Raw genomic sequence first — 15,418 nt, 5'->3', positions numbered from 1 at the left:
CCGCTTTCAAAAAATATTAAAAATCACTACATTGTCTCTCTTCCACTCACAAGTCACAAGTCAGAACGACCTAAAACACTCTCTAAATTATAAAAACCTTACCCATAGATTTTGACTAAAGAATGTGAATGCTCTTAGGCATAGATTATATTAGCTACACATAATCTATACATGTGTAGGTAAATCGTTAAAAATTAAGAAAAATACTATTATTATCACATAACAAACACATTTGTATTTAGGGAATACAAAAATATGAATCAGAATCACTGATTAAAATTTCAGTGACTTAGGTATGTTCTTTATGTTTATGCAATAATTTAGTATTACACTCTAAAATATTGATACAATCCTTTGCCATTTTTAGTGTGTTGAATAAACAAATGAAAGTGTAAGAAAAGTCATGAGCACGAGAATGACACGCCAACAACTTAGTCTAATTTCCAATTTCCCATTGACGATAAAAATAGACTGGCCTTCACCACATAACATTATTTATATTTTAACCTACAATATACATTGGTCTTCACATATACATTTGCAATGGCTTCCTTAATGCATATATTAACCCCTCTTCTATTTCTCCTAGTTCCACTTGTGGCCACCACTCACCACCACCACCACCATGGACTCAAATCTCTCCACTTTGCACTCTACCAACACGAAACCATAAACAAAACCGGTTACTTTGTCGTACCTGGAGTCGCTGGTCCGCCTGTCAGCCAGACCACGACTCCGTTTGGGACCTTGTTTGTCTTTCAAGATCCCTTAACTCTTAAAGCAAACCGTACTTCAAAACTTGTTGGAACCGCCCAAGGAACCTCGATCACTTCCGGACTAGATGGTCTTCAAAGCATCTCTATTGCTCAAATCAATTTGAATGTGAAGAAACACAAAGGCTCAATCTCTATTGTTGGTGTCACAAATAACATTAAGCCTTCAAACCATCCGGTTGTAGGTGGGACCGATGATTTTCTGTTTGTTCAAGGCTATGTGACGTCATCTCCGGTTAATCTGGTTGGGTTAACCGTTACTTACAAGATTGAGTTTCATCTTTATTGGCCTCCTTATGCATCTTTTAAACCATAATCCTTGATCAAGAATATATATCACCTTGTAATAATATGTTACTTTTGTTGTTCGCTTATATATGCTTTTTATTTATTGTTCCATTATCTATTGTTAGTACTAAGACGAACCATTTGTACGCTTTTCACCTATAAAGATAATAAGAGCAACAACGCGGCTTCATTTCCACTTGATCTAATATCATGACGGGTAAGGAGACCGGTCTCCATAATTTCGTGTTTGTTGTGTCCTGCCTGTTAATGAATTTTGCTTGTTGGTCATATATATTAGTGAAATGGAAATATGATTATTTACTTGGTATGTAAAGAATAAAAAAGGGAACTACAGAACAAAAAGAACTAAGTAGTGAGTTGTGACCGAGTCATTCCTAGTTGGTCAAACAAGTCACAATAATAAGACCCACTGGATCAGACTTCCTCCAAATTTCATTCAAATTCCAAATAGGATACTTGATTATGGCAAGGAAAGGTATTAAAATAAATTTTTAAAAAAATGAGATACAACAAAGTCAAAAGAGTAGTTTGATTTTAAGGTTAAAAACTAGGAAACATGATTAAATACATTTTATTTTTAAATACATTTTATTTTTAACATGAAAACGGTGAGAATCAATTCGTTGTTATGATTAAGTTTATTTTTATAGGTGTTTGCTGCTACTTTTTGTTCGTATTTGCTAATTTTCGATTATGAGACGTTATAAGTATTTGCTTATTTATATTTTATTGTTATTATTAGATGTTTTCTTTTGCTGTTATAAGTATTTGCTGGTATATGCTGTTATTATTGTGTTCTTGATTTTGTTTATTTTGTTGTAGTTTTTAGGTTATTTTCTTTGTTATTATAAGTCATTGTTTATGTAGATTGGTATTGTAGTTGGTATTGTTTCTTACGTTCGCATTTTTAAATAAATTGGCATTATTTTCTATGTACTCATGTTAAGATAAAAAATGTACATGAACCTTCCCCTAAAAACTAGTAAGTCAAATAGAATATTGGATTTAAAGAAATTGGAAGTTTGTTTAGGCTAAACGTAGTGGGCGAGAAAACACGCAATTTTGGGGCGATTTTTTGGAGGAACACCCCCCCCCCCCCCCGGCGATAATTGGGCGATTTGGGGCGGGGGCGGGATATATTTGTCGCCTGAACTTTGAGAAAATAATAATATTTTATTATTTTGACCGTTTGACAACGGTACAAAATAAAAAAAAATTAAAACAATATATTATATATCTATATAAACATATACCTTCTTCTCCATTTCATATCCTTCTTCTTCATTTCACATCTATATAAACATAAACTTTCTTCAAAAAATTTAGTAAAATGAATCCTACAAACAACCCGAACCAACCGACACTCGTTGGAGTTACGGGACTCGTCGGAAATGGAGGTTTGCCGGAAAACGGTAGGGGGGTGGGTGGCGGCTGGGTGAAGGTGTTCGTTGGTGGTGTTGGCCGGCAGGGGTGGCGTCGGCTGTGGCGGCGGCGGCTGCGTTTTATAGAGAAGGAGGTGGAGGTGATGGAAGTGGTGGTGTGGGCTGCGATGGTGGTGGTTTAGTGGTGATGGTGGTGCAAGATGGTGGTGGCCGGAGTTGGGCTCGCCGGAAGGCGGCGGCCGGAAAACGGCTAGAAGAAGAAGATGGCTGGGAATGTTTAAGTTAATGTTAGGGTTTGTTTTTAGTTAGGTTTATATAATACGTATTTACACAACAGGCCCCTCAAGTTCTAATGGTTGTTTGAAACGAGTTTGAAGGCTTCTAATGCTTATAACACTTTACGAAAATAAGTTTGGACCATCATAAGTTTTTCTTAACGACACTACATTACGACAAACATTGGTTTATTTACGGTCGAGGTATATTATAATATTATATAATAAATAAATAAAGAACTTCTTCAGCTTCTAGGTCTCAAAGCTTCGTTTTTAGCAGGATTGGCTTTGCTGTTCAAAAGGGGGTTGCGGCGCAGCTTGTTGCCCGTTTGCCTGCCACTTTATTGTAATCGTTTTATAGTAAATTATATAAAACTTCGATTTAAATAAAAAAAATAAAAAAATAAATAAAATAAAGAACAAAGGGTGTTGTGTCGGTTTTTACAATATGAAAGTTTACAAACGAAATATAAATCGAAACTCAAATTTGACGAATGTCACACACTTTATGCCACATAATGAAGTTTTTGACAAGTAGGCATGCCACGTAAGCAACCGACTAACGGAGTTAACATCCGTTAGTCGTGGGTCCATTATAAACAAATACCCTTTTAGTTGGTACCGTCACCAGACAAGTCTGAAGTTTGGACAGTTATTTACTAATAGGGCATAGTTGAGATTATTTAAAACCAACTTTCTTACAATAAAACAATGGGCGAACTACGATTTTTGTCTATGTGGTTTGTCTAAATATGTGGTTTTAGTCTAATAGCTTTAAATTTGTGATTTTCATTCATAGAGTATCATTTCACTTGCAATTAAACCCGATCCCCCTAACCTCGTAAGTATGGTCGTTAAACTCATTAGTGTCCCACTATGCCCATCACGTGAGGGGCAGTTTTGTCATTTTTCTCCCCAAATAAACCCCAACCCTAATTCGCAAGCCCCCTTACGGGAGGGGTTGGGGTGTATTCGGGGGAAAAAGGGACAAAACTGACCTTCATGTGAGGGGCACACTGATGGGGTTTCAGACTTAACGTCGTTAGTGGGGTCGAGTTTAATTGCAAGTGAAATGAAACCAAAGGGACGAAAATCGCAAATTTGAAACTATTAAACTAAACCGCAGATTTGGACAAACCACAGGGACGAAACCCGTAGTTTATTCTAAAACAATTGGTTTTTCACCAATTCCCCTTTTATATTTAACCAAATGTTTTTAAAGTGTCACATAAAATTGCCTAAATATTTTTTAAATTTTTTTAATTCTAATTCAAATCAATATCATGCTATCATGTTCATATTACATTTTATCAGCAACCAATTGAAAGGTTCTAACCCTAACAATCACCATCTGTTTGTTGCATTCAAATCCATCAAAATTCCAAGTAACTATCAAACCTTTGTAATCTGATTCACATGTTCAATCGTATTACCTAAACAGATTCACTCGAGTTCACAACTTCAATTGGTTTAAATTGATTCACAGGTTCAATCGATCAATCTTTGTAATAATTTTCACATGCATGTTTGGTTGGAAGTAATAGAATGAAGAGAAAATGGAATGAGAGAAGGAATGAAATAAACAAGGGAATGGAATGGATCATTACTATCCCTTTATCTTGTTTGGTTAACCTATGTGAATAAAATGAATAATTACTTTATGTTGTTTTGTATCTAAAAAAAATTGTAGGAATGAAATAGAAATAATAAAAATATTCCTATCCTAAAATATATATATTTTACTAAAAAAATAAAACTGAAATGCGACGTTGGTGGTGGTAGCTCCGGCGACGAAAATGGTGGTGGTGTGGTGCTAGGGGTGGCGGTGGTAGTATTGGTAGTGATGGTAGGGTGGCGGTGACAGAGGTGGTGGTCAGGCAACGACAGTAATGGTGGTGGTTATGGTCAGGTGGCGGTGGCAGCGCTGGTGGTAAAGTGGTGGTGAAGGTGGTGGCGACGGTGGCGGTCAGGACGTTAGGTGGTGGTGGCGATGGTAGTGGTGGTGGTTGTTGTTAAGTGGTGGTGTTGAGAAGGTAGGGTGAGGGAGGAATGAAATGAAAAAAAAAGAATGGAGGTGGGAGGATTGGTTTTGATGGAATAAGATTCTATATGTAATGGATGATTCCATTCTATTGAGCAACCAAACACCACTTTTTTCATTCCCACATAATGAATTATTCCATCCCCCCCTGTCATTCTTACATACCAAACGCTACCTAATTGATCAATCTTCGTAATGCAATTTATGTAATTCGAATTATGTAATATGATTCACGTATTTGATTAATATGTAAACCTTGGTGTTTTATTTATGCTAATTTTATATATGACGTTTTTATGTCATTCATAATGAAACATCTTATCATCTTTTGTTAAAATTCGTTATTGCATTAAAAAATATAATTACAACTTATAAATTCACTGCGTGTATATTTTTTCGTGACAATAAAGAAAATTTCGTAAAAATGCATCATGTATTCATATGAATATTTCATTAGAAAATATAAATTGAATTTATAAACTATTTAATTTGATAAAATATAAGGGTTTTTTTTTTAAAAAAAATTGTTCATTAATTTATATAGTTTAATTGTATTTCTTTAAGTATCTTGTCTATCACACGAGTTCTAAAGCTAGTTATCTATAATTTTAGGTAAACGGTTATAGGTACGGAAAAAAAACATGAACAAACTATTATTATTATTATTATTATTATTATTATTAACATACACATTTGTATTTAAGGAATACAAAATAAATACAATAATATGTCAATTTCGAATGTTTTGAATTGAGAAATAAAATAGTAACAAAAGTCTCGAGCACGAGGAAGACACGCCAACAACTTTAGTCTAATTTTTCATTGACAATAAAATAGAAAAGGCCTTCACCGCTTAACGTTATTTATACTTGAATACTTGAATTAAACCTGTTGGATTTACAAATTAAAAATGACATAACTCAGTTTGTACAAAACTCTTATTCGATAATATTAAAGTGAATATTATATTAGTAAACATAAAATTACACTAAAAAGTCAATACATTTTCTCTCTAAGTTTCAATTATACAATACGTTCATACATTTTTTCTCTTCTTTACTCACAACCACTCTCAAAAAATATTAAAAATCACTACATTGTCTCTCTTCCACTCACAAGTCACAAGTCAGAACGACCTAAAACACTCTCTAAATTATAAAAACCTTACCCATAGATTTTGACTAAAGAATGTGAATGCTCTTAGGCATAGATTATATTAGCTACACATAATCTATACATGTGTAGGTAAATCGTTAAAAATTAAGAAAAATACTATTATTATCACATAACAAACACATTTGTATTTAGGGAATACAAAAATATGAATCAGAATCACTGATTAAAATTTCAGTGACTTAGGTATGTTCTTTATGTTTATGCAATAATTTAGTATTACACTCTAAAATATTGATACAATCCTTTGCCATTTTTAGTGTGTTGAATAAACAAATGAAAGTGTAAGAAAAGTCATGAGCACGAGAATGACACGCCAACAACTTAGTCTAATTTCCAATTTCCCATTGACGATAAAAATAGACTGGCCTTCACCACATAACATTATTTATATTTTAACCTACAATATACATTGGTCTTCACATATACATTTGCAATGGCTTCCTTAATGCATATATTAACCCCTCTTCTATTTCTCCTAGTTCCACTTGTGGCCACCACTCACCACCACCACCACCATGGACTCAAATCTCTCCACTTTGCACTCTACCAACACGAAACCATAAACAAAACCGGTTACTTTGTCGTACCTGGAGTCGCTGGTCCGCCTGTCAGCCAGACCACGACTCCGTTTGGGACCTTGTTTGTCTTTCAAGATCCCTTAACTCTTAAAGCAAACCGTACTTCAAAACTTGTTGGAACCGCCCAAGGAACCTCGATCACTTCCGGACTAGATGGTCTTCAAAGCATCTCTATTGCTCAAATCAATTTGAATGTGAAGAAACACAAAGGCTCAATCTCTATTGTTGGTGTCACAAATAACATTAAGCCTTCAAACCATCCGGTTGTAGGTGGGACCGATGATTTTCTGTTTGTTCAAGGCTATGTGACGTCATCTCCGGTTAATCTGGTTGGGTTAACCGTTACTTACAAGATTGAGTTTCATCTTTATTGGCCTCCTTATGCATCTTCTAAACCATAATCCTTGATCAAGAATATATATCACCTTGTAATAATATGTTACTTTTGTTGTTCACTTATATATGCTTTTTATTTATTGTTCCATTATCTATTGTTAGTACTAAGACGAACCATTTGTACGCTTTTCACCTATAAAGATAATAAGAGCAACAACGCGGCTTCATTTCCACTTGATCTAATATCATGACGGGTAAGGAGACCGGTCTCCATAATTTCGTGTTTGTTGTGTCCTGCCTGTTAATGAATTTTGCTTGTTGGTCATATATATTAGTGAAATGGAAATATGATTATTTACTTGGTATGTAAAGAATAAAAAAGGGAACTACAGAACAAAAAGAACTAAGTAGTGAGTTGTGACCGAGTCATTCCTAGTTGGTCAAACAAGTCACAATAATAAGACCCATTGGACCAGACTCCTCCAAATTTCATTCAAATTCCAAATAGGATACTTGATTATGGCATGGAAAGGTATTAAAATAAATTTTTAAAAAAATGAGATACAACAAAGTCAAAAGAGTAGTTTGATTTTAAGGTTAAAAACTAGGAAACATGATTAAATACATTTTATTTTTAACATGAAAACGGTGAGAATCAATTCGTTGTTATGATTAAGTTTATTTTTATAGGTGTTTGCTGCTACTTTTTGTTCGTATTTGCTAATTTTCGATTATGAGACGTTATAAGTATTTGCTTATTTATATTTTATTGTTATTATTAGATGTTTTCTTTTGCTGTTATAAGTATTTGCTGGTATATGCTGTTATTATTGTGTTCTTGATTTTGTTTATTTTGTTGTAGTTTTTAGGTTATTTTCTTTGTTAGTATAAGTCATTGTTTATGTAGATTGGTATTGTAGTTGGTATTGTTTCTTACGTTCGCATTTTTAAATAAATTGGCATTATTTCCTATGTACTCATGTTAAGATAAAAAATGTACATGAACCTTCCCCTAAAACCTAGTAAGTCAAATAGAATATTGGATTTAAAGAAATTGGAAGTTTGTTTAGGCTAAACGTAGTGGGCGAGAAAACACGCAATTTTGGGGCGATTTTTTGGAGGAACACCCCCCCCCCCCCCCCGGCGATAATTGGGCGATTTGGGGCGGGGGCGGGATATATTTGTCGCCTGAACTTTGAGAAAATAATAATATTTTATTATTTTGACCGTTTGACAACGGTACAAAATAAAAAAAAATTAAAACAATATATTATATATCTATATAAACATATACCTTCTTCTCCATTTCATATCCTTCTTCTTCATTTCACATCTATATAAACATAAACCTTCTTCAAAAAATTTAGTAAAATGAATCCTACAAACAACCCGAGCCAACCGACACTCGTGGAAGTCGCCGCTACCATGAGAGAAATCATCAAAAAACAAAAAAAAAGTGTCGAGGAACTCAACGATGTCATGAACGAAACAAACAAACAACACGAAAAGATTGACCAAATGTTGGAATTGCGGGAATTGAGTGAAAAATACGAATCCCTCAAAGCGGCCGGGTCACACGAAGAGGCCACATTATTGCAAAGACAACGAATTGAAAAAATTCGCAAATATTATGAATATTAGTATGTTATTTAGTTATGTTTTTTAATATTTTTAGTTATGTATTTTTTTTAATTTTAATGTATTATTAGTTATGTTTTTTTATTTTTTTTGTATTTCTTTTTAATTTTAATGCATTTTTATTTAATTATTTAAATAAATTGGTTTTTATTTAATTAGTTTAGTTATAAAAAGAATATAATAAAAAAACACATTGTGGGCCCAACTTGTAGCCCCTATACCATTACACCCAAAAACAAATTTCCACTCCATGCTGACTGGGCGCCACGTGTCACAATTCGCCACCAATTGTAACCCCTCCACTACACATGGCCTTATAGTCAAGTTAATTGACTTAAAACATTTTTCTTATACTATGTTAGGCAGGGTTAAGCGAACATAACAATCCAAGAATTGTCAAAAGTATATACATAATTACATAGAGTAAGAAAGGAGAAATTAATAAAACATATGGCCCCACAACTTTTATTTCGTTTATAATATTAATCTAATATTACGTATTGACACCCAAAAACATAAATGACGCCATTTCTTTAAACAAATTACGCAACTAGTTTAACTTCTAACATAACATATCCCTCACGAATATACCAAGAAAAAAAACAAGGTAAAACCAACGAACATCTAGATTAACCCGACTTGTGCAGCTAAGCATGTCCATGGATTCAACCCACATAAACAAAACCAATATACACACTAAACCCAACCTACGAATTTCTTGTTATTGTATTTTGTCCATAATTATTCAAAACTTGATTTGCAAAGAACCCTAATGCCTCCACCGATTACCCAACTGAAAACCCGAAAAATTCAAAACCCACTTTCTATAGCCACTTCAAACCGGCGTGTTGCGGTAGGGAAGCGACAGAAACTCAGTCGGTATTGGTTTGGTTCGTTAAAAATCATCAAAAAAAAATATGTATTGTGAAAAGCTGAAAGTTTGATAGCCAAAGAGTTGACAAAAAATTTTAAGGCAAAAATTCACAAGTATAAAAGGCAAAAATTATGGTCAGAGTATAAAAAACCAAAACTTATCAAGTTAATTTTTAACGAACTTTTGTGGGATTAATCAGAATAACAAATTAAGGGGAAAAAGTAAAGAAAAGAACTAATCAAATTGCATTTTAATATAATCTAAATATTTATAACCCAGAAAAGCAATCAAATAAACCAACTTAAAACAGTAAAATAATAAATTTCGATGTCTAGTAACCACCAGGCTATAAATATATGAACAAAATTGGTTTTGGAAAGAAATCCGGTTAAAAATCTTTCTAAAGCGGCTTTGTATTGTTTTAAAGTGTAACAAATTTTAGAGATGACACTGTCAGTACAACCAAAATGTTTTTTCAGGTATTAAATCATACCAAGTCAAGTTAACCACATGAGCAACATAATAAGGATAACAGATAAGGCAATTTCCAAAACCATACAGAAAAAAACATTCATGCACATAATTCAACATATTTGGCTCCGATCCAAACAGACCAATTCCACATTTGTTCACTGATACGGTATATATGTAATATATCATATTATATATATGCGGTTACAGATTCTTATGGACCAAGATTTCCCAATAGCCGCTCAACAGCTGCATGAACATTACCTCGGGTGGCGGCCAGGGCCTGAAGATTCTCACGCGTATCGAAAAATCCCATCTCTTGAAGCTGCGCGAGTTGGGTAGCATACAGTTCCTCGGGTGGCACTAGTATTTGAAAAAAAAGCATGAACATTGTGAGTTTATGGGTAAATGAACAAAGATAAGACAAAATAATGGTGGATAACTGAGGTGAGATGTTACCATTTGAATTGGTTGGTGCTGTAAAGCCGCCAGCTCCAAGGTTACCAAACATGTTCATAAGCATCTCCATATTCATGTTAGGATTTGGGTTATTGGGAGCACCTGCTATCAGAAATTAGAAATACATGTAAGGGCGGCTTTTCAAGAATGTTCAAAAATTACATTATTTCCCTTTCTGGAAAAATATCGATCCAAACTCGCTGATACGACTAGTAATAATAATTCTAAAAGATTTTTTAACTATAAATTAAGTAAATTTAAAGGCATGAAATTATGAACAAAAAGATACCTGTCCCTCCACCATTTTGACCTGCATCCCTGCATAACAGATATTCCAGTAAAATATTAAAAGGCATGTATTAATCAAACATAAGGTGGAGTTATTCCAAACGTACCAAACAAAGTTAAAAAAAAAGACCATTTTAAACTTCAAAGTGAAGTTATATGAGAAAAGACTTGTAGCCGGCTTTATGCTGTATTCTGGGCATTTTAAACATAAGGTTTTTTATTCATTGCTTTACGTTATATGTTGCACATACCTGAAACTCTTATCCACGCATTTAAAGCTTAAATCTAAGTTCATAAATAAGCTTTGCTGACCAAACAAATGAGATCCAAAATTGAGCGTGATTTACCTGGTGGGTTGTTGACCAAGTCCAGAGAAAAGAGATTGTTGCAGAGTCATCATTTGCTGTAACAGGAATATACATGATAGGATTAAGGAAATAAGTGAACTAAAATAACATAAGATGACAAATTAAAAGCTTGAGTGATATGTTTTATATTTGAGATACAAGCCCCCTGCGTGGTACTAACAGAAATACATGAAAGAATATAAAAACTCTAATGGATATTATTGACTGTTGACTAATGACTCGAAATCCTCAAATTTCAGCTGTACCTCCACTCATAAGAGTAATGATATTAAAATATATAGCCCTCTCTGACTCTGAAATATATGACCCATGACTTATATAAATTTAACGACTATCTGCATAGGTCTAAACAAAACTGATCACTACACTTGGGCAGTTATATCAGACTGAATACAGTTTTAGGACCATCAACAAGATTAAATTAGGTTAAGGGGTTAACAAACCATAATCATATGATGAGTGCCTTAGAAGTTCTGCTTGGTTTTCAACTGTTGGTATCAGAGCACAATTGTCGCAATCAACAACAAAAATTAAAGAGCAAGTGTTTCACTTGGATTCAATATCAGAAAATGGATGCATGAATAGAAAATAGAAAGACTCTTAAACAGGGAAGGCAGATAACAAAGCAGCATATTAATCCAAGAGACTCTAGACTTTAAAAAATTACTTAGCCAAAGGCTTAATTCAAAATAATTAAAATACTAATGTGATAAAGCAGATTGACTCCACATGCATGCAACATGCTCCAAGCCTTCAGACCCATGTGCATGCTGAGACCAAGTCTAGAATCATCCTTCAACATGTTGCATGCATGTGAAGTCGATCTGGTTCATCACATTGGTATTTGAATTATTTTGAATGAAGCCTTCGACAATGTAGTTTGTTACTTTGTTAGTCCGAGTATCCTGGATTATTCTGTTGCTATGTTATTTTTTTTCCCTATTTAAGAGTCTTTCTATTTCCTGTTCATGCATTTACTGATAATGAATTCACGTGAACCATTTTCTCTTATATTTCTTCTCTTGATCGTGACAATTGTGTTCTTACACCAACAGTTATGAACCCTAATGGTAGTTTGACCAACAAAATCAAACAAAGACATGAAACCATATAAGGCAATTTCACTGGATCTTCTTTTTTCTGCACTTGGGCTTTCAAATAAATTTCACTACTTCTATTCTCAATAATGTTCCATACGACCAACTTATTTCTTTAGTTTACGAACTAAAAATGGGCAGTTATATTTAACAGAACCCTTCAAGTTATAAGGAAAAAAAACTACCATTCAAAATATATTTCATAGTTATACTTTATTACCATTTTAGTAACTGATTTACCTGCATGGTCTCCGGAGAAGTTAGCTGACGAATGAAGTCCGGATTTTGCATCATCTCTCTCAATTGAGGGTTTGCGTCAAGCATGCTTCGCATTTGTGGATTGAGACCAAGTATCTAGACAATATGATTGTTTACTAAGTACACAACCCAACAAAATCTAAGTTAAAAGAAAAAAAAACAACAATCACCTGATTCATATACTGTGGGTTTGAAAGTAGACTTTGCATCATCTGAGAAATAGCAGGGTTTTGCATAAGTTGACTCATTGAATTAGGATCAGGGGTCATGCCACCAAGCAATCCCTCGAGACCTGGAAGACCAAGTCCACCTAGACCGCCAACTGGCGGTGGTGGCCTACCGGCCCCACCAGTGTTCGTTGCAGCAGCATTTGTTTGGTTAGCTCCACCTGCGAACTCGTATTTAGTTCATCATAATATAGTAAGCCCATATATATATGTCAGAAAAGGTTTGGAAGTTTACCACCACCAGCAGCCCAAGGATTAGGAAGTGGATTGGTATTTGGAGCAGGAGAACCAGTAGTAGTGTCAGCACCAGTGGTGGTAGGGTTAGCTACCTGGCCACGTGGTTGACCCTCCTGACCACCTCCCAAAAGAGCTGCAAATGGATTTGAGTTCAAATCATTGGTTGCATCACCACCGCCACCGCCCATTGTGGTCGCATTCAGAAACGGCTCTTGAACATTTTCATACATTCTCCTGAGCATATTAAACCCTTCAGGAGACGATTCAATATTGCTCATTGCTCTGTCTGTGTTACGCATCATTTCACGCATGAGTTCAGGGTTTCTTGCAGCCTCCATAGTTTGACGAAGAATTGCAGGATCATTAAGCATATGACCAAGTTCTGGATTCCTATCGATGAGGTCACGCATTTGAGGATTATTCATCATCATGTTGCGCATGATCTCCGGGTTGTTTAACAGATTTTGAAATAGAGGCAGATCCATGATTTCAAGCAACATGTTAGGGTTTTGAGTCAACTGCTGTTGCATTTGTTCCAAATCTGGAAGTCCACCTCCAAACATGCCACCACCATTACCTCCCATACCACCCAGACCGAGTCCAGGAAACAGACCACCAACACCCGGTCCACCTGTGGTCCCACCTCCGACTGAGCCAGTTTGCCCTGCAGTAGGTGGAGTAGTAGTTGCTGCAGCAGGGGCCCCACCTGCTGGGGTAGCTGTAGCAGGAACAAAACTGCGCACTAAGTGAACAGTGTGCTCTGCCTCCATACCTATAAATTACATAAAACAATTAATACCGTATAACAGAAATTATGTTACTACCAAATAGATGAATCATGGAACAGAAGCGTCAGCAAAAAATCAAATAAGTTGGCATAAAAAGCCATAGAAAGCTTATTTCATCAAGATAGTGAATTATTGAATTTTTTATTTGTTTCCTTTGGAGACCGATAGATAGATACGACTTATATCGTGATGTCATTAAATGTCGACCTTAATACAAGTCAAAAAAACTGTGCCCTCTTACATATGTTGTCTACACGTGACTTTGTTTCTATATAGCTTCTACGATCTATCAAAACCGTGTTTTCCAGATAACATGCAACTGCTGTCATTATAACTTCAACCCTCATTTGCCTTTATGTTTCAGTTTTATATATGTTACCCATTTGAATAAACCATCTATGGTTCTTCTTATGGTATCAAAGGTTACTTCTACCATCTCACTGCTTCAGGAGGAAAACTAAAATCAAGAAATTACATAAAAATACAGATTTCAATCATCACTAACAGTTATCCTAACTCCTAACACTCACTAGATAAATACTACCATTAATCTATATGACTATATGAATATTATCAGATATATTCGTCACGTAAACGTATCCTATCAGCCTATGCCAAACAAACATCAATCTCTGCCTATGTTCCAAATCAATATTCTTCTTTCATGTTACAAAAAGTAAAACAATTTCATTTTCTTTCCATTCAACCTACAATTTGCAAGAACATCTCAATACGCCTAGATAAATAACAATCAGACCTAATACTCCATCGGTCGACACAAATTAGCACAAAATATTCAGCTTCTGTCTTTTCTGTCAAAACTTTTATCCAAACCATCTATGGTTCTTCATATGGTATCAAAGGCTACTTCTAACCGTCACACTACTTCACGAGGCAGACTAAAATCAACATATTACATAAAATCACATATCTCGATGATCCTTGACAAAAATCAATATTCATATTATCAGATATGTTCGTCAGGTGAAGTCGTAAACGTATCCTATCAGCCTAATCCAAACAAACATCAATCTCTTTCTATGTTCCAAACCAATATACTTCTTTCATTTCACAAAAGGTAAAATAATTTCCTTTTCTTTCTCTTGTTTCATACGTTATCACAACCTCTTTATAAATTTCAACCTAGTAACTCTTCAAACTAAAATCAGACCTAATAGTCTAATACTCCACCGGTCGACATAAATTAGCACAAAATGTTAAGCTTCTGTCTATTCGATTGGAACTTTTACGCAAATTTACATCTAAAACCACTAGCTCTAGCAAATTCATCACATTCACCTCATCAATAAAACACACAAAAGCAATCCACATAAGTGACAAATACACAAAAGTACAAAACCTAGCATTCGAATCAACATTCAACAGTGAATACAACTAAACAATCAATCAATAAACAGATAATACAAGAAATTAACAATATACCATAGCTCTTAAGAGTCTGATCGTCCTTGAGAATCCGTCCTTTGTAAATCAAACGCTGCTGTGCCGCCGGTATGTCACAATTCTGTTCGAGAACAGACTTGAACGACTCAACGGACGACTCCAGACTCGCCTGGACGAAGAACTTGTTGCCGTTAGAGCAGCGGACGTTAATTTTAACGGAATCGGCGCCGTTGGATTCATCACCGCTTCCGCCGCCCATCGTAATTGTGAAGAAGAATTGAATCGAATTGGAGAAGTGAGTGATTGATTGATTGGTGAAGTGATAATATTCGAAACCCTGAATTGGAATTGAAATGGAGAATCGAAGAGAAGAAATGGTTTTATTAAGTGAAGAAAAAATAAAAGAAAAGAAAACTTGGGCAAGGAGGAACTCTTGCTT

The 15,418-nt window shown here is 34.8% G+C and overlaps 3 protein-coding genes across 4 annotated transcripts; 2 read left to right on the top strand and 1 right to left on the bottom strand.

The window, feature by feature from the left end:
- Positions 1-502: 502 nt before the first annotated feature.
- On the top strand, positions 503-1,108 carry LOC143530383 (dirigent protein 1-like). The gene has a single exon (XM_077025932.1). It carries the CDS (start codon positions 544-546, stop codon positions 1,087-1,089), a length of 546 nt encoding a protein of 181 aa, XP_076882047.1. The 5' UTR covers positions 503-543; the 3' UTR covers positions 1,090-1,108.
- A 5,239-nt stretch (positions 1,109-6,347) lies between these two features.
- LOC143530382 (dirigent protein 1-like) lies at positions 6,348-6,955 on the top strand. The gene has a single exon (XM_077025931.1). The coding sequence runs from the start codon at positions 6,390-6,392 to the stop codon at positions 6,933-6,935; it is 546 nt and encodes a 181-aa protein (XP_076882046.1). The 5' UTR covers positions 6,348-6,389; the 3' UTR covers positions 6,936-6,955.
- A 3,001-nt stretch (positions 6,956-9,956) lies between these two features.
- On the bottom strand, positions 9,957-15,418 carry LOC143530405 (ubiquitin domain-containing protein DSK2a-like). 2 transcript variants are annotated; one of them, XM_077025950.1, is made up of 8 exons: positions 15,019-15,418; positions 12,786-13,559; positions 12,494-12,711; positions 12,306-12,419; positions 10,948-11,003; positions 10,602-10,630; positions 10,313-10,417; positions 9,957-10,216 (listed from the first exon to the last, which is right to left on the bottom strand). In XM_077025950.1, the coding sequence occupies exons 1-8, from the start codon at positions 15,236-15,238 to the stop codon at positions 10,068-10,070; spliced, it is 1,665 nt and encodes a 554-aa protein (XP_076882065.1). In that variant the 5' UTR covers positions 15,239-15,418; the 3' UTR covers positions 9,957-10,067. The 2 variants fall into 2 exon arrangements, with proteins under 2 accessions (XP_076882065.1, XP_076882066.1); XM_077025951.1 differs by having other exon boundaries at positions 10,313-10,414.

This window comes from Bidens hawaiensis, unplaced genomic scaffold (genome assembly GCF_021521415.1).
Source record: "Bidens hawaiensis isolate Kalapana, Puna unplaced genomic scaffold, B.hawaiensis_p1.1 tig00008945_1, whole genome shotgun sequence".
In the NCBI taxonomy this organism is placed as follows: Eukaryota; Viridiplantae; Streptophyta; class Magnoliopsida; order Asterales; family Asteraceae; genus Bidens; species Bidens hawaiensis.
This window is presented reverse-complemented; position numbering and strand designations above follow the sequence as displayed.

Coding starts and splice junctions, on each gene's coding strand:
- LOC143530383 (XM_077025932.1), top strand. CDS start 544: ATGGCTTCCTTAATGCATATATTAACCCCTCTTCTATTTCTCCTAGTT.
- LOC143530382 (XM_077025931.1), top strand. CDS start 6,390: ATGGCTTCCTTAATGCATATATTAACCCCTCTTCTATTTCTCCTAGTT.
- LOC143530405 (XM_077025950.1), bottom strand. CDS start 15,238: ATGGGCGGCGGAAGCGGTGATGAATCCAACGGCGCCGATTCCGTTAAA. Junction 12,712..12,785: donor TCCTTGGGCTGCTGGTGGTG/GTAAACTTCCAA, acceptor ACGAGTTCGCAG/GTGGAGCTAACCAAACAAAT. Junction 12,420..12,493: donor ACCCACAGTATATGAATCAG/GTGATTGTTGTT, acceptor CATATTGTCTAG/ATACTTGGTCTCAATCCACA.